At 40.5% G+C, this 19529-nt stretch overlaps 2 protein-coding genes across 2 annotated transcripts in view; both read left to right on the top strand.

Annotated features, from left to right (window-relative positions):
* Positions 1–7885, top strand: part of LOC118423883 (chitin synthase chs-1-like) — a 23865-nt gene extending 15980 nt beyond the window's left edge. The window contains exons 15-21 of the mRNA XM_035832197.1: positions 1388–1473; positions 1646–1720; positions 2442–2546; positions 3676–3841; positions 4355–4408; positions 5204–5457; positions 6684–7885. Of these exons, the coding sequence (XP_035688090.1) occupies positions 1388–1473; positions 1646–1720; positions 2442–2546; positions 3676–3841; positions 4355–4408; positions 5204–5457; positions 6684–6881 (938 nt within the window). The 3' untranslated portion in view covers positions 6882–7885. The remainder of the gene's footprint in view (positions 1–1387; positions 1474–1645; positions 1721–2441; positions 2547–3675; positions 3842–4354; positions 4409–5203; positions 5458–6683) is intronic.
* A 2469-nt stretch (positions 7886–10354) lies between these two features.
* The window catches only part of LOC118423897 (sulfotransferase 6B1-like), an 11434-nt gene continuing 2259 nt past the window's right edge, over positions 10355–19529 (top strand). Inside the window, exons 1-5 of the mRNA XM_035832213.1 lie at positions 10355–10447; positions 15150–15296; positions 15953–16170; positions 17560–17701; positions 18645–18739. Of these exons, the coding sequence (XP_035688106.1) occupies positions 15161–15296; positions 15953–16170; positions 17560–17701; positions 18645–18739 (591 nt within the window). The 5' untranslated portion in view covers positions 10355–10447; positions 15150–15160. The remainder of the gene's footprint in view (positions 10448–15149; positions 15297–15952; positions 16171–17559; positions 17702–18644; positions 18740–19529) is intronic.

The following is a 19529-nucleotide window of genomic DNA, read 5'->3' as shown; positions in this document are numbered from 1 at the left end:
TGCACCTGGGGAGTAACGTGTATGGTGTGTTACCTGGTACCTTATGGCACCTTATTACCGTACCGTAAGATGCCTGTCATACCTCGAAAGTCCATACTATATTGTTCGGTGCAAACATGACATTGAAATGAAAAAGACAATTTTTGCAGCTGAGGTGGCATAAAAACAGTGCTACTGCGAACGTATAAATCAACACCGTCTATGGTACGGAATACGTCAGCTATATGTTTTCAATTTGTCACAGTGTTTTCTTTCTTGTGCTGGAAACATTTCCAAAGCACTAACAAAAACACACGTGAATAATAGTTTCTTATTATAAACACTATCTACGCGCAAGTTGATATAGCTGTTGCTAAATGCTACACAAACACTGGTAAAGTACCAGTCTTAAGAAACACGGGTAAATGCATCAGTTCCTAAATACTAGAAAAAACAGTCATGTTGGAGGTGAAGATATCCCTTGACCAGGTGCATATACCAAAATGTGCGTTATTCTAATTAATACCTAATATTTGCATAATTAATAAAGACATTACATAGTTCTTTTGTGGTCACTTCATGGTAGAGACTTCATATTGGAGATATATAGGTTGTTTGAGGACAGGTGAATACAATGAAATACATCTTATGTCAAGACTCAGGTATATGCAATAATGGGAATACAAGGGACCCAACCCTCCTTGTCTGAAACAAGTTCAACTATCTTATTACCATGTAATTACGTTAATATTGATACTATGAATGGAGTTATGTATCAAACTCGTGTACTTATATCATTATGAAACTGCATTTTGTGATTTATACCAATCAACTTCTAAAATGTCATGTAAACCCGTTTTTTTTGGGGGGGGGCGAAATCGCTAAAGGGGGGTGAGGTAGGGGGGCGAGATCACTAGCCGGGGAGGGCGAGATCGCTAGCGATTTCGCCCCGGGGGGGCGAGATCGCTAGTGATTTCGCCCCCGGGGGGGCGAGATCACGGGGGGGCGAGATCGCTGTCACACCGGTTCAAAACCGTCTTTTCTTATTTTTTCGGTCCAGAAAAACCGGACTTGAAAAAAGTTAGTGAACTGGATGTTGGACCGATTCAAAAATGAGAGATTTTATCGGCAGGCATTAATGTGTTTGGGGGCCCAAGAAAATAACAAGAGCGAAGTAGAGTAAAGTTGATAGTAATTTTTACCAAGTTTCTATAGTCAAATCTGGTCTGAAACAGAGGTAATTATTGTTGTTAACCATTATTTTGAGTATCGCCCATTCGCCAGTTTTCACAGATAATTATAATTAGGTCCAGGTTCAGGTCCAGACCTGATTCTCTGGTCCTGGACCGTACCTGTACCTGAATTTACCGGTGCCTACCCCTAGTTTACAAATGGTTCACCGTTTTAGCTCAAACCGATCCTGGAAAGTTCGAGATGAGGTTCAAGACAACACGGCAGTGGCTGCAAAGCATATTCGGTGCAGTATCTAATAAGGTACGGCAGATATTTTACATCGAAAAGTACTTCCCCCCCCCTAGATTTGAAGCTGATTTGATCCATTTGTTCCACGTGTCGCCTCTATTGCTTGCTTTATGCTGTCAAAACTCTTCAATGTAATTTCAACTTTAATTATTATTTTTAATTACTATTTTTTTTTCCTTTCCAGGTTGAGGTATATGAACCAATGTTTACTCGTGAAGGATACACAGATACAAGCTTCATCGCTGGGATGGCAGATAAGGTAAGAACATTCTGGTAGACTTCACATTTCTAATAACCCTTACCACTCGCACACCCCAACATTGTTTTACTAAGAATTGACCCCATTGCATTTCATTCGATAGCATTAAGGCTCATCCATCTATTCATTACTTTAGCACATTTCTTCACCTCCCTTACCTGGCTGTCTTGGATTCCTTATAGATATATAGAACAATGATGTAGTTATAAGACAACGTTGTTTTCAGCGTTTCTATCGGTTATAATGCACCTTCTCTTTTACAAAGCTCTACATAATGTATTGGACTAAGAATAAGAATAATAGTATTCATGTTTATTGCAAACTCTTGCACGTGGGCTAATTGCAGGTAACATGAGAGATTCACACAAAGTATAAAACAATATCAAAGGTGTCTACTCTAGTGTAAAACTAGTAAAAGCTGACTCTAGGTGCTGGGTTATTGGGTTCGACTCCTTTTTCGAAGACAGTGGAAGACGAAAGATCCCACCTTTTCTATTATGTGTGGGTTTTTGTGGAAGTTAGAAGGAGAATTGTTTGTTTTTTTCGGTGAAGGTTGAGAAGTTTGGATGGAATTGAGTCAGGATATGGCAACAGTAAATTCAAAGTGTCCGTGCTTGTCTGGTAGACATTGAGCGTTCTTTATGCAACTATGTATAAAATGCCTTTGGTGAAATGACGTATTAACCCCCAAAGAACTAATCCTTCTTAACTACCTTTACAGGACTTAAAAGACATCGGAGTGGCCGATATGTACGACAGAAGTGACTTTCGGCGTCACATCAGGCAACTACATCAAGATGAGCCAGACATTGACATCAGAGTGCCGGTGAATCTTCATTCTCTGTCGGAATGCATATATGCCGTCAGAATGGAAATTCTTTTCTATTCCTGGCAATTCTTAGCGTGTTCTAGAATTCTCACTGTATTCCAGTTATTTGTGCCTGTTCTTGTGACTGGCCCTCGAAGTTGAGGAATATAGAATGGTATTCAAAATTCTGAGTGTATTCTAACTAATCTAACTGCAGTATGACCGCATTCTGCGGCATTCCAATATTATTCGAAACACTCTTATCTCATTCGATGGAGAACCGAAGCGGCAATTGTCATTTCGAATCCTGTCGGAATTTGGCCAAAACAATATCTGGAATGGATTTATAATTTCTAAAATACACTACGAATTCCAAGGAATAGAAAAGAATTTTCATTCTGACGGCATTTTGGTTCATTCCTTCTCGTGTGAAGAGAGTATAAGGTCCATTCATACCCGAATAGCCCCGAATGTGGAACGAATTTTGCAAATACTTCTTTCCGGCTGTTGAAACAACTTTTATTGACACCGCTATTAAAACAAAATTAAAAAGGCAGATAGATATATATAGTTGACAAGGAAGACAGGAAAATAGATATAAACACATTCAAGTAACAAACAATTAATTGGGTATTGAGCGGTTGAAGCGAAAGTCCTAATTCCCCTCCCTCAGTGATTTAGGTAGGACACGGTGGAAGCATAATTTGGAGTTTTATGCTTTCACCGTTTGAATAATTTATGAAGGTGTGAGATATCAGGTCTCTTGTTTATTATTTTTCTTTGATATTTCTAAGTACATCTTATAGATTATGTTACAATTTTGAGACCTTCTATCCGTACACACACACAAAAAGCGCTTACCAACCTTAACGCTTACCGTCCTTATTAAGTTGAAATGACCCAAAGCCTACGTCACACATCCAGACAGGAAGTGTGACGTCAGAAAGGGTCAGAGGTGCTTGGCAGTTGGTATCGGCCCCCGTCTCCAGAAAGGTCGGTGGGCTCTGAGGAAAATGGCCTCCTTCACTCCCCTGAGAAAGTAATCCTATTCGGAATCAGATAGATATAGATATGTATTGATTCAACCAAGGAGATAATATCTTAAATTCAACTTAATGTTCTTGATACCTTCCTTTCTCGTTTGTAGGACAACGTAGAGACCTGGCTGAAGATGATTGGACTGGATACCGACGAGTACAAGGAAAACTTCACACGAGCTTTTCCCAAGGGCACTAAAGCCCAGGTCGTCTTTCAAGAACTGAAGACAATGACTGAAGATCGCATTGTAGCCAAGCTGGGTGTTGAAGCTAAAGGTAGTCAAATTGTACTCACCTTTTCACCTCCCACTAATTCAGGTTTCTCCATAAAATCAAACATTATTTCTTAATTGGGACTAACATATACGCTTTGAAGCTATTACTAACTAGAGTTCCACGAACACATATCTTCGCCAAATAAACGAGGGTTATTATGATTGTCCGTTTACGCGGCATTATAAATCGTTCATGCTATTATGGTCCTGTCCTATTGTTAATATCAAAACCGGAAATCCTTCTGTCGTACGATTGAAGGGGCGAAGCAGGCAATGAGGGCACATAATCTAGTCATTTGTTTATGTTGCCGACACCTACCAATAAACAATTTTGTTGGCTCCTGGCCTCCGTTGTATTGGACAGTGAGCAACCCGTCCCTCGGAAGTGATAGCATCTAAACGCAAACAAGTCCGCCTACAACAAACACACACAGACAGACGCATAGCCCCGGAAACATAACCTTCTCGGGGAAAGTAATGAATAAAATGTTATCTATAATTTGTACCATCGTAGGTCATCTGCGAAGGCTAAAACTTGCAATCACGAGGATTCGGCAACCAACGCTGCGTGAGTAATATCTTTTTCAAATACTGAACGATAGACATCGCTCATTTGCATTTAAGTGTTAATGACTCATCCCGAGGTGTATATGATATCATAAGGCCTGGTCATTTGTTATAACTGCGTACTGAAGAAAATTACCATGTGCGCAACGCGAACAAGGTGATTTGATGAGGTGGTTATAAAAATGACTAGTCCTTATGACACCAATCCACGAGGAGGAATAGAATTAACGTACTATCATATAGCCTACAAATTATAGTATGACGTATATGCGCATAGATCATTTCATATTATGCATACTAAATGTCCTTTTGGTACGTAATAAGATAGCTGATTTAATTTTGAAACCAACATTTCCACGGGAAATAAATCGTAACATTGCAATCTTGGCATAGTAGGTATGTGTAAAATCTCTTTGTAATCTTTTCATGATCATTCCTCTAGTTGTGATTATTCTCTGCTGGTATTATTCTGATTAATCAATGTCCGGTGTGTCTCTCATACTGATAAGTCAATGGCCTATGTATCACTTATTCTGATTGGTCAATGGCCTGTGTATCACTTATTCTGATTGGTCAATGACCTGTGTATCGCTCCTTCTGATTTGATCCGGTAACACGGGTCTTTAAAAGTTACACTTTCATTACAAACCCGCTGAATATTTATCATAAACCCGGCCGACGTCATCTGGCTATATGATGTCAGAATAGCATCTACACTCTCAGGATATTGGACTAGGCTGGCATTACAGTTAATTCTACTCCCCCCCTTAATTCTATTCCTCTATATCATTCACAGGTGAGGGAAGGATTCTTCGAGCAAAGAGAGAGGTAGAGGGAAAGTTTCAAGAACACCTACAAGACGTCACCACCCACACGAAGAAGCCTTACCTGGACCCCACTACAGAACAGTTTCGTCTCGACCAGAACAAAGAGGACGAATTCAAACAGAATCTCTTACAGCTGCGCAACTCCTACCTTCTGACGTTTCTCTTGGCTAATGCCGTGTGGCTGGTGCTGATGTTCACCTTGATTCAGCATGCTGAACTGCAGGTAAACTGGATAACAAACGTTTGTATGCACATCCAAGACAACGAATCACACCTTTGGCAACCGTCTGTCGCCTTCTAGTGTGCAACTGGTATCAATCCACAATGAATCCAGTATAAAAGACCTGTTTCTTCCAGATCACTTCAGTGTCACTGACGAAGGATAGTGGATTCTATCCAAAACGTCTGACCGTTTCAAAACCACATCCAGTTGCTTGAGTAACTACTTTTTGGCGAATCCACACTGAAGCTAGTTATGGCCTCTTAAATATTATCCCAAACGTAAAGAGTTGTAATATATGCAATATCAAATCAAATCACATTTCTATACGTTTGGGGCCGCATTGTTAGCATCGACACCTAGCTGCAGTGTGAATTAGTACATATCATGAGGAAGGTCACAGACGGGCATCGAAAAGTAAGCTGTTATTTTATGTCTTATTCAAGACCCTTGTTATCCAGTGACTCTAAAAAAATGATTAAAGTGACATTGTTTCCCTTGTTTAAAGCTTGGCACATTTCTCTTGCACTATTATAAATACAATACAACAAAATTTGGTTAATTCTCATTACATTTTACTAGTGTACCATCGAGATATGAACTAAAGAGCCAGGTTTCATTTTCTTTAAGATAATTGAATTGTTGAAAGTCTCTTAATCTAGGATAAATTACAGTCTATCTGAAGCACACAAGATAACTTTGTCACTTTGCAAATCATGTAGTTTATTACTAGATATTACTAGGTGTGGTAATCTCTTTTTCATTTTCATGGTGGGTGTTGTTTTTGGTAAAAGTTGGCAGTGCATATTTCAGAACGTGCAAAAGCATGTTTGTAAATAACATGTTGTATCATCTGTACTAAAACTGTCTTCAAGGCAAAAAGCCCCGTTCATATTTGTTCGCGTTTGCAATTCCGTACGAGTTGCGTAATTTGCGTATTTATATTTTGGATTCGATATATTTGAAGGGAAAGAGTTACTTCTGATATTGACTCACTCTTCTGCAGCCCGACTATCTAATCGAAAAGAAACTACTTCTTCTTTGACTTTACCTAAGCCAAAAATATGTTAGAAACTTATACGGACATGGATATACGCACAAGTGCGAATGACCTCTGACCTTATCCATTTCAGTTCAATTCCGTACATTTTCTTCATGTGACATAAGAATACACCATACCAAAATACTGTATGACCTGTATTGTTGTTTGTTTCTGTATTGCTCTACAGGTACTCAACACCAATCCGTTGGGGTTGGTGTTTCTCGGCACCTTCACCCTAGTCCTGGGTGTCCAGTTTGCCGCCCTGGTCGTCCACCGACTGGCTACCTTCATCCAGTACATCTCACGTATTCCAATGGTCACCAGAAGGAGGAGAGAAATGTCATGGCCTCGCAGCATAAACAGTCGATATGAGCCTATTCCGTAGGGCTTTTTACAGCAATACCCTAGGCATTGTTGAATTGATTTACGTTCGCGGGGATTTAATTTCGCGGTAGCGGGAAAAAGGACTTTTCCCGTTGATTTTATGTACGCGGTAGCAGCATGCACCGTCATTACTTTTCTTACTGCCATTGAAAAATGTTCGCGGTGGTTTTAAGTTCGCGGTGAAGCGGCCACCGCGAAAACCGCAAACATTAATCCACCGCGAAAGTTTCTGCTTTTACAGTATATGGATGACAGCCGAATCAATTTTCGTCAGTTTCAACAACAACAGCAAATTCGATTATACCGTAAATGAAAGAGCAACTGCAAAATGAACTAAATATTTGCAATAATATACTGAAAATGGTATACTGCCATGTATTGCCAAAGTGAAACCTAAAGTTAAAAAAACAAATGATAAAATAAGTAAAATGCAGAATATATTGATCGGTAATTGACAGATTATGCTCTGTTTGTTTAAGTCATTTGTTCAACCATCCTGACAGATTTTTCCAATCTTTTCTTGGCATGTTTGCATCGATGTTGGGGTTCAATAGGATGTCATCCATATAATTGAATACGCACGGCCTTACGTATAGGTCTGCTTTTCGATGCGACTTTGTTTTGTTTCATTGTTAAATTTAGATTTTTCACAATATTAAAAGGGAAAGAAAAACCTGCTGCATAGGTTGACACCCCCCCCCCCCCCAAAGACAACAAGGTAACAGTACGATAAAAATGAACTGACATCTCCAAATGTACAATACAGCTCATAACGAATTGCACCGAATAATTATTCAGTTTTCAATACCTCAATGTATCTCAACTATGGGAAATCGTAAGTACCATTTAAAATGTCGTACTGGTTTTAGAACCGAACTAAGGCCACTCTATCTTAATCTTATGGATGACATCTTCTGAAGACCCTTAACCTAATGCGGAATGACGCGAAAAAATTCATAACTAGAGTTCCACGACCCCATACCTTCGCCAAATGATCCTAGCCTTTACAACTTGTTTGTCATTGATTATGCAAATAAGGCTATCATTTGCATAAATCATATTAGTTTATCATCTCCTCCACCAAACAACAGACATACATAATCAAGATTAAAAAAGAAGGCTTTTATTGCATTTTCTGATAAGTTATGCAAATGAGGATCTCATTTGCATAATAAATGTTCAACGATGTTCACCTGTACATAACTTCCAAATGCTACAAGTAAGAAGTTCCCATCATTTACCACAATGACACTTAAGCATTTTTCTGATTAATTATGCAAATTAGGTCTTTGATTTGCATAAAATATATCTATCACTATTCTTCTCCTTCTCAGTTACAAATGTCACATGTTGCTATGGTCCTATAATGGAACTGGACGTGTTTAAACGATTTCCTAATTAATTATGCAAATTAGATACCGATTTGCATAATTGATATGTCATTATATGAAGCATCACTTAAGCTATCAACATACCAAAAATCATAACCATCCGTTTACCCTTTCTTGAGTTATTCCCTTTCAAATTCTGACACTAAACCTGCCCTGCATTTCCCAAACAAGCCGCTAGGGGGCCCAAATCTACTTACTCTTGGCATCAAGAGCTGTCTACCACTCAGAAATCATAGCCACATCATGTTCAGAACTTAAGATATCAAACCAGGAAGTTCCGCTGCAGTATCGTTACAGACCGCTAGGGGGCCCAAAATCTAATTGTTTCCAGGTGTCATCAAGACCTACCCAAATTCCAAATATCAATACAATCCATCTAGGCGTTCTCTAGTTATTTTGGTCTTCTACACACACACACACACACACAAACGCTACCCAAAATATAACCTTCTTGGCGAAGGTAAAAATGCTGCTAATTACAGGATTACAAAGTTGGTATTACGAATTGAACCACAGGACACAGTGTATAAAAAGAAATAATAAGTCTTTACTTATTATTACTCTACAAAGAGGAACATGGATGTTGTCTTTTTCATCTTAGCAGACTCAGCTGAAGTAATCGATGTTTAATCAATTTATATGCGCCACTATTGTATAGTGATTGTTATTGTGGTTCGGACCACCACCCACGTGTATAGTGGTAGGGTCCGCTAGTGGTTACGTCACGCATGACGTGTGCCTGTTGTTCACCATCATGGGTTCCATAAGAAGGTACCAATAGACCATGTCTACCGACTATGCGTCCACTGTCGTCCTTGAGTCTTCACCGCACGCACACGCGTTCCCTATTGGCGATGACAAAAACGACCAAAGAACTAGTACATTATTATGGCTGCAAGGAATGTGGATGATATGTGGCTATGAAAAATCAATTAAAACAACCTCTCCGAACTTTCCTTACCAACAATGTGTGGACAACTCGAGGTCAGTTGGGATGGATGAAATGAGATTTTCAACTGCTACAATCGTACGTTAATGCTTTGTTTCCTGCATCTTTCCGATGAACTTGCGGTATCGTCTGTTGTCTCTTTACTTGGGGTAACAGTTAGCACAATGTATATGCAATGAAATTTACTTGATTTCGGTTGAATATTAAACAACTCTCTTATTTTGAGATGACGCAAACAAATCAAGGAGGCAACCTGACAATACTGTACATGAAAAACGATGCTATTTTGGTAATCAGGCATAAAAACGCATCACCGTCGCCGTGGACTAATACTTTGAAACTTTCCTGGCTTCGAATGCCGTGCGACTGCCCCCCGCACAATAACAATAGAACACACAGTCTTTTAGGTTATCTTTTTTGTTTGTTTTTAAATCTAATAGCTAAACGCTAATAAAAAAATTAGTAAAATTTTGGCAGACAAACACGTAACATCGACTATCATAATTCCACCAGGTGCCATAATACCGCCACCTCAAAAAACGTTACTATAGAGGTCTTCCCAAGATTTTCTTGAACACCAAATGTTAGATATCCTAAATGTAATACAATTCAGATATTTAGGTGTTGAAGACAATCTTGAGAAGGCCTCTATAACAACGTTTTTTGAGGTGGCGGTATAATGGTACCTGGTGGAATTATGAGAATGTATGTTATATACCGCACTCGGATTTGAACTCCGACCCGGAAGCGAATACTCAAAGCCATGCTAGGTCACTGTCAGGTCGCGGCGTACGACTTGCCACTTGGACGTCAGCGGAGTAACGCGGGGCCGGCAGTCTCACGACAATTTCCGTCGGTATATGACTACAAACTGTCCGATAACAGCTCTAACATGACCGGAGACTGTTCGATACTTCATTTTTAACGTTCAACTTGGCCTGGGACATCCCTAGCTTACCAGCCGACAGCCGGAAATAAGAGCCGTGTTAACTTTGCACATTGGTATGACGAGAATGATATTTCGGAATAGATCGTGTGGACCGGACCAACTGGAAGACTATAAGAGAGACAATGCTGAATTTCTTGTGGATTCAATAGACCTAAATGACAGGGTTGTGTCGTTAATAATTTAGTTATTAGCCAGGTCCCACCAAATAAAGGGTTTACAGAAAAAGCTGGTCTTGCCGGGGTCAGGCTACCAGGCCAGGAGTCAAGGTGGGTTCAAAGGTGAGATTTCTTTAAATACAGCTGGCTTTTCTCGGATTGAGCCGAACCAGTCGAACCGCAGGTCACCGTAGAACGCGTTATTCTCTGAAATACGGCTTACGCCGGGTCACGGACTGACCCCGCTGCATGGGTGTAAACAACAGCTTATTTTGCAACAAAGACACCTTAGATATACATAATGTTTATACTTTTTCGTATCTACATGATTTGCCCAGCACAGCCAAGTGGATATTTATTGCATTGCAAAAGATCAGCCAACGCTGTGGCCCCTCAAAAAAAAAGCAATTTTCGGTCTGTGTATTTGTGATTATATTTTCTCCAGTTGGCCGGGGCACAATCAGTTTTGTCCACAGTAGGACAGTCCAGTTCCTCACCTTTACATTGATACCAAACTTGAAGGGTAAATTTTAGGAGAAACGGTTTTGCCCCCAAATTAACTGCGAACATGCGCAAATCACAGTGGTGAAGTTTCAGTCTGGTTGTAGCTACCAAAGCACACTACCCTGCGGACGGACCCAATTTTTATACATTTCGCATTGTGTCACAGACCTCATTTCTTGGTACAAGAATCTGAATGGGTGCGGCTGTCACATGCAATGTAATAAGTGGCATGATGATAAGGTCTCATTGATGAGTTTCTTCTTCCCATAGACTTCTATGTTATAATTCGTGGTTTAAATAGGCGCGTTCATAATGAAGCTACGTGAAATTTCAGCAGATTTTTCATTCTTTGTCGAGCACATTTACCCTATATCGTGGGAAAAAATTGCCAATGTAAACTATACATAGAAACTTTTTTTATAGCAATTACAAACTACGATTAGTCAATCCCCACAAAAGGCACTTTTTCGCTGCTATTGTACAACCGCACCACTCAGAACCCACGACTGTGTACCTCCGATCTAGCGCGCGGTTGCCAAACTTTACCTGCTTATTTCTTCAGTTAGAAACAAAATTTCACCAATCTAACTTTTGATATCAGTTCCGCTGGCTAAAAGGGAATTTCTCACCGCTAAAAACATGCGTCTATACTGCCGTTCAGTTTTTGGCTCGGATCTCTTTTAGGGTCCCCACTAGCGGAGTAATACATCAATGAGACCTTAAGTTAAATGTATTATTGAAAAAATCTATCAAAAGGAAGAATGTCGTTTTCTTCATCATCTCTGAAAGTTTGGGTGTCTTACGTTAATGAATTAGCCTCTGGGAGGTAATTAAGTACGAGATCATGATAGGCATGAAAGCGCCACCTGGCGGCGGACAAAGGCCAAAGTGCAAAGGCGTCGAGACTGACGCTTTTGACGTGTCGCAAAGACTCATTAGATCAGTCTGTGTATGAGTTTGACTGAGTAGTGTTCTCTTTGTGACTTTGTCTTTGTTTAATTGGAATATATCTCAGAGAATAGTCGTGTAAGGGATATCAGCACGACCGGCACGAAGAGATTCATCCGGATCTTTCTCCGTAAAATAAACGGTTCTATAGAGGATCGGGTGAAGGTACTATAGCTCATAAAGTCAAAACAGACCTTAACGACTAGAAATTAATGTTAGCTGCGTTTCAAGCTCCCTTATACCAGAGGCGGGCAAGCCGAACTGAGCCTTTCTGATTGGCCTTTTATAGGTGTCGCCTAGCCCGGGGTTTGGGGGGGGGGGGGGTGTTGGAGGGGCGTTCGAGAGAAGGCGGCGATTGCAAAAATAACTTGGATGTAGTTTGCCTCAAGAAAGATAACGGGAGGGGGCCATACTTCGACAGCCGTTCTAAGTGGATGCGCATGGCTTTTGTCAATGTACATTTTACAGTGAACTCATCAAAAACAAGTTAAGATCTTGTATGCATCCATATAACTGTTATTGAAGCTGTACAGATATATATTTAATTTAACGGTAGCGTTCCGCGCTGTACTTTGACAGCGCACGAAACTTACGGCAGGTTTTCGGCTTGCGTCCTAGCAGAACGTTCCAACCCAAAAAGGGGTCCAATCTCCGACATAGTAACAACCAGACCATCACCGTGCATTTTTAAACAACTCATGCAAATAGAATAGCACTTAAAGTCTTCATTATAATTTTTTTGTACCAAATATGGGTCATATTTTGTATTACGCGACTTATTCAAATACGGTGTGTTAAAACGTTTACCTTTCACGGTGAGACCAACTTGCCGCAAAACGGCGGCACACTGTTTACATAGATTGTGATGGCATTTTCGCTTTTCGGCTTCCTTGATTGCCTTTTCATCCTGTCTTTTGGCTGCAGCAATGGCTACAGGATTTTTTTAGTCGGTAGGGATCGATTTTTCTTGAATGTTTGTCGCTCTACGGACGGGTTGACTGAGTTCAACGTGTTGAGCATCGCTCGGCCGCCGGCGTGCGTGATCGTAAAATGGCGGGGCCCCGACTGTGTGAACGTTGTGGCATCATTTTAGCTCCGTTTATCCAACCCACCCAGTTAAAGGCAAAACAGAACACAGGTATTATTTTTCGGAAGGCTAATAAACATCATTTCTATGTATGGTGGCATTTTTTCACATGTCATATTTTGCGAAGAATAATTCAAGAGTTTCCCGGGCCATGGTCTCGATACGTTCGCTCGTCAACTTGCACGGAAGGCGTCAAACTTGTGCAAGTTTTTCAATCGTTTATCTGTGGGACTTGCTAACTTCGACACATACCCCGCCTTTGTAGTTATATACAACAAGGTTTAGTCTACAGCTAGTGTACTTCTCATGTGCAGGCATCTATGCATGTCTCCGCAACAATTATTTTTTTAAACCTGACGAAGTTTGGACCCCTGTCGAAGTATGGCCCCCTCCCGTTAGCTTTAGAACCTTAGTCCTCTTTCAAATGGCTTCTATATCCAGTAGAGTGTGATACAAGAAAAATAACGCCCCTTGGAAATGTAGACCCGTCCGTTACCATGGTAACGGAAATTGGTACACGGCGTAATCTGCAGCCAAAAATGCGGGGTGGCGCCCGGTTATAAACCCTTTTCAAATTTTTGCTCCAGTGCTATTCCTTGATTTTTTATGAATATTTTTCCTTTTTATTTAAGGTCTCATTGATGAGTTTCTTCTTCCCATAGACTTCTATGTTATAATTCGTGGTTTAAATAGGCGCGTTCATAATGAAGCTACGTGAAATTTCAGCAGATTTTTCATTCTTTGTCGAGCACATTTACCCTATATCGTGGGAAAAAATTGCCAATGTAAACTATACATAGAAACTTTTTTTATAGCAATTACAAACTACGATTAGTCAATCCCCACAAAAGGCACTTTTTCGCTGCTATTGTACAACCGCACCACTCAGAACCCACGACTGTGTACCTCCGATCTAGCGCGCGGCTGCCAAACTTTACCTGCTTATTTCTTCAGTTAGAAACAAAATTTCACCAATCTAACTTTTGATATCAGTTCCGCTGGCTAAAAGGGAATTTCTCACCGCTAAAAACATGCGTCTATACAGCCGTTCAGTTTTTGGCTCGGATCTCTTTTAGGGTCCCCACTAGCGGAGTAATACATCAATGAGACCTTAATCAAACACACATAGACACAGAGTTTTAGTACAAAGTAAGAGTTTTTAAGATTCATCATATTTTGAGTCAATCTGTTTCGAACTCCTGGTCCGAACCTGGGTTCGAACGGTGGAACCCAGCCGGTACGCTCCATGTTCGTGCCGCGGGGGGCAGGCCTAATGTTGCAAGTTCAACCAGCATTTGGAAAAGTTGATATAACTAACGGCTCAAGTCTTGCCGTCGCAAATAGATTTCGGGAAGCCCACCAAAATAAAACTAACATTATCAGAAGCCAGAATAAGTAGGATTCATGTGCAAGCGTAATGATGTCAAAACATCATGGCTGAGTTTTGTAAAGCATAGTGAAAGATCAGTGTGTGCGGTTTCTCATTCGAAAAAAGACGCCGGGGAATTTGACATGGCTGTAGTTTTTTTGGGGGCAAAACCGTTTCTCCTAAAATTTACCCTTCAAGTTTGGTATCAATGTGAAGGTGAGGAAATGGACTGTCCGACTGTGGGCAAAACTGACTGTGCCCCGGCAAACTGGAGAAAAGATAATCACAAATACACAGACCGAAAATTGCTTTGTTTCGGGGGCCACAACGTTGGCTGAACTTTTGCAATGCAATAAATATCCACATGGCTGTGCTGGGCAAATCCTGTAGATGTGAAAAAGTATAAACATTATGTAGGTCTGAGGTCTTTTTGTTGCACAACAGGCAGTTGTTTATACGCATGCAGCGGGGTCAAACCAGGACAAATTGCGTTCTGGCTTATGACCTGTCCAGAGAACCTGCGCAGAACATGATGCGCATAGAGCTCTGCGGTTCGACTGAAACAGCCCAATTTCCTTTGCAGGTCAGAAAGTAGACCCTTGTCGCTTTCTCAGTGCAGTAAAATTATTGAAATCAAAATTAGGGTAAATACCTTGATGAGGTATCGTTTTAGTGCTTTTTGATAAGACTGTTATGCAAAAACAAAGCTCCAACGGCCCAACTTTGAGCTGGGAAGTCTTGAAACTGGAAATGCTAGACAGACCACAGTTGTTAGAATTAAAGATAACACCCTCAAGACCATTAATTACTTAGATGATCAGTTTGCCTGCTCATGTTTTTTTAATTAATGAACTAACAGTTACATTGTACTGGTGCATTCATGTTTCTATCTTTTGTCTCTGTTGATCACATTATAGAAGCTTCAAAGATGGAACACTCCCAACTATATGAGTACAAAGGAGTAATCTTTTACTCTCGGATGATAACAAAAGATTCGCTGGACATCATGCCTGATTATACCATACGTGATGATGATATCGCCATTGTGACTTATCCCAAAGCAGGTGAGATATATGTGTTTTTCTCTATCAGGGAATATCTTTTGCTAAATTGCTGGTGTGTTTTTCTTCTTTGTTATCCTTCTTGTCAGGAGCCAGAGCTTAGAAGTGCCATGAGCCAATCAAAGCGCAGAACTGCCATGAACCAATCAGAGCTTAAAACTACCAATCTGCGATGAACCAATCAGCGATTAGAACTACGTTAGAACCTAGCTGTATATTATAAATATGATTTTTTTTATCACATGCAGACAACAATATGATAGGATGAGCATAGCGGTATAGTAAATTGTGTGAGACTAGTTACACACTATTTGGCTCCTAATGCACACAATCCCGCGACTAATGGCTCAGCATTTCGACCAAGGTTAGGGTTGTGCTAAATTGATCAACATGTTGGGCCAAGTTGGTCCGATACAATGACCCAAGTTGGTAAAACCACCAGAGCTAATGCATTGTAACTCACCAAGCAGATGTTGGGGATCAGTCTTGATGCTTAGCATTCTATGACATGGGTATCTGTTTTCCAATATTCTTTTCAATTAACGACATAACGTTATATGTGCTCATTTTACAGCTGGTCTGTAAGAGTTATAATATTGTAATTTTTTAAAACATTACACATAATGAAATCAACATGTTCTAAAGCGTGCATTTTCTAGGGACTCACTGGATTGTGGAGATTGTCAACAAGCTATTGAAAGCTGCTGGGAGGACAGATGTTGACACACAAGACATACCGTTATGCATGGAAGCAACGTTACCAGGATTCAGCCAGCCAGGTCATGTGATCCTGAAGGACCAACCGTCACCAAGGATCGTCCACACACACCTTCCACGGCATCTGGCCCCCAAAATGATCTCCAATCCAATGGGGAAGGTACTGCAAATTCATTTAACTTCGGGGGGAGGGGTTAATTTTGCGGTAGCTTAAAAAAGGACTTTTCACGGTGGGTTTAATTTCGCGGTAGCACCATGCACCACTTTTACTGCCATGGAATTTTTTGGCGGTGGTTTTAAGTTCGTGGTGAAGCGGCCACCGTGAAAAACGCGAACATTAAACCACCGCGAAAGTTTCTGCATTTTCAGTATCATTTACAAGTTTCACTCCCAGCAATTTGCCTTTGTCAGGCTATTTGCATTCTCCTACGCAAAGGCGAAACAGAGTCGTCAGAGGGACTCCATCTGTTTTCACCTCTGCTTGCCTGAGGTTAATATATGGGTATCGGGGGCGTCGCCACAAACCAGCTGCCAGCCAATCAGAGAACAGGCGATGAGAGAGCTTTGAACAGGCTAAAGCTGTCCCGCAATGGCCGCTAGGAAGCTATCAGCCAATCATGTTACGTATTACCATGGCTTTGTTTGCTCACCATGCCGACGCCCGATCCTCAACGGCTGACTTCCCATATACGGGTAGGCTCATTAATATTCATAAGCAAGGCACCCCTAATAACCGAATACCGTGGCTGATTTGTCAGGGTTGATATCATAGGCTTTGCCGTGATTGTCAACCCTGAGTGTGAGGATGGGCTATTTGCACACTATACTATACCCTAAGGCCTTGCCAGAAGCGTTGCCAACAAAACTTTATATTAATATTAATAGATAAATTATTATTAATGGATAATATCTCGTTCACGTTTGCTATAACAGCTAATTTTTTTTCATATTTGCTATAACAGCGAATAATCGCAGTCACAGTTCTAAGCTCTGATTGCTTTGTGACAGAAGAAGAAGAAGAGGAGGAGGAGGAAGAACACACCAGCAAAATTAATATGTTCTACCTTTGTGAAGAACAACTATTATGTGTTATTTAGTGTACTACCCGTTCTGTTTCTCGTAACCTTACCTCAGTGAAGAGAAAGATGTTGTTTTCAATTTGCCTGTTTATTTGTTTGTGCATTTCCAAAAAGTGATTGTTAAAAATGATACAGAATAAGTGAATTAGAGCTAGGGATTGCACTTGACCCATTTTTTCCTAAAAGGGAGATTTCAATACAAGCTAAAACCCTATGCAGACCCTTGGTTACAGAATGAGTTATCCTGGTAAACCTTGCCGGGTATCCTTATCTGGAAGTGGCCTGGTAGCTTGGGCGGCAGACAGTCCATCTTTTTCTGTAAACCCTATGTCAAACAGGCAGTTATTGCAGCAGAATGAAGTATCTCATTGTCACTCAATAAATTTTTATGCTGTGGCACAGCAGTGACATACTTTGAAAGAAAGTGTGATCTTGGATTGTCTTAAAACTACATCTTTTACATCTTACAGGTGAAAGTCATAGTCGTGATGCGGAACCCAAAAGACACAGCGCTGTCCCGGTATCATTACGTACCCAAGCTTCAGGCCTTGTTTGGTGTACAAGCTGACACATCATGGGACAAACATGCAAAGGATTTCTTGGATGGGAAAAGTATGTTGTAGTAAACCAGGTATTTTAGAAATTATCATCTGATAATCACCAAGTATCTATAATTTGTATGTGTGTTGTTACTAGAATTAATGCAATTAAATATGCGTTAAAATTGCAGCAAGCAATTCAGTACAAATTGAGTGATGTAGTATCTAGGATTATTTGGTGTAGGGCTGTGAACAAGTACCCACCCAATCAATCGTTGTCAATGCCGAGCGATATTGGCCATTGTGTACGGCGGAAAAGGACTGTGTATGACGGAAACTGGTAGGTACGGCGGCCATTTACGGGTACGGTACAAAAGGAGTATCATGGAGGTAATAAGTGTGTAAATTTAGCGCAAAAGTCTGTGTCCATTGGATGATGCTAAGGTAATACGAAATTTTTGTGTGTCATAAACACTTAAACTGTTTATTCATGTTTTCCGTCACAAAAGAAAACTTCATGCTATAAATTACTTCGTCAAGTTGTAGAAGTACAGCTACAGGTCATTGAGACATATACTTCTAAGGCCCCTGTACATGTAAGTAGCACTATTTTTGTGACAGACCCCCCCCCCCCCACCGGTGCCTTAGCATTTGCACGAACCCTATGAGGTTCGTACGAACATTATGTGATGCACACAAATCACCATGCGAAAACGCACAAACCTTATGAAAATCACATGAATCACTATGCGAAAACGTACGTACCTTAATGTTATTTGCACGAATCACTTTGTGACACACACGAATCTTATTCCATTTGCGCGAACCTTATGCAAATGATGTAATGTCACATGACTCAGCGGTGGTCGGCCGGGTTTGCATAAGGCTCGTGCAAAACGCATAAGGTTTGTGTGTGTCACATAGTTATTTGTGCGTATCGCATAATGTCCGTACGAATCTCATAGGGTTCGTGCAAATTCTTAGGCACCCCTGTGTGACGTCTATTTTATTTCCAGTTGTTTTTGGTGACTTCTATGACCATGTGCTTGGTTGGTGGAAGATGCAGGAGGACCCCCATTTCCTGTTTCTGAAATATGAAGATATGAGGAAGGTTGGTTTCCTAAACAATGTTACAGAAATACTAAAATAGCATGGCTCAAAATAATGGGTGCATAATTATACACCTTTGTGAACCCGAAATTTGGTGCTATGCACCTGATTTTTTTACTGTGGGTGCACCAGTCCACCCAAATATCTTATTTTTCCCATACAGAATATAAAATAAGTATCAGAAAAGACAGTTGATGCTTTGTTTTACATTCAATTTGATATGTGCCACATTCGAAATTTTAAATAACTATATTTTCTGTGCAACTAAGATTTTAGTTGCACCTATTCTTAAAGATGAATCGTGAGCCCTTATTACGCTAAAATTTCCAAACCGGACCACCCAAAATGTATACATAGAATATACACAAATGATGTACACAACTATTTTCTTTACATCTTGTCAGACTCCCTTGCAGTCTTCGAACGGGGCTGGTTTTTATGGGGGGGGGGGCTCTTCGTCGCTCAATCCTGTATGAAATAGGCCAATAAATAGTTTGGCTGTATGATTTTGAGGTTTCACTGAACGTTTTTCAGAAATATGGATAATGAGTAAATGACATAAAGTGAGGACAGATATTTTGACAGTCCCCAATCGAAGATTGATAAATAATGATAGAGTGATAATGCCATGACTTGTTGTTGCTTGGACCAAATCCATCTCTATCATCGGTTGACATGGGTCAGTGGATGCTTTCAAGATGGCTGACACATGACGTCATAGGTCAGCATGGCGGCGTGCATTGGCCTATGGGTAAAACGGAATATTTTTTTTGCTTGTCATTATGCTGCAG

Source organism: Branchiostoma floridae, chromosome 10 (genome assembly GCF_000003815.2).
Source record: "Branchiostoma floridae strain S238N-H82 chromosome 10, Bfl_VNyyK, whole genome shotgun sequence".
Classification (NCBI taxonomy): Eukaryota; Metazoa; Chordata; class Leptocardii; order Amphioxiformes; family Branchiostomatidae; genus Branchiostoma; species Branchiostoma floridae.
This window is presented reverse-complemented; position numbering and strand designations above follow the sequence as displayed.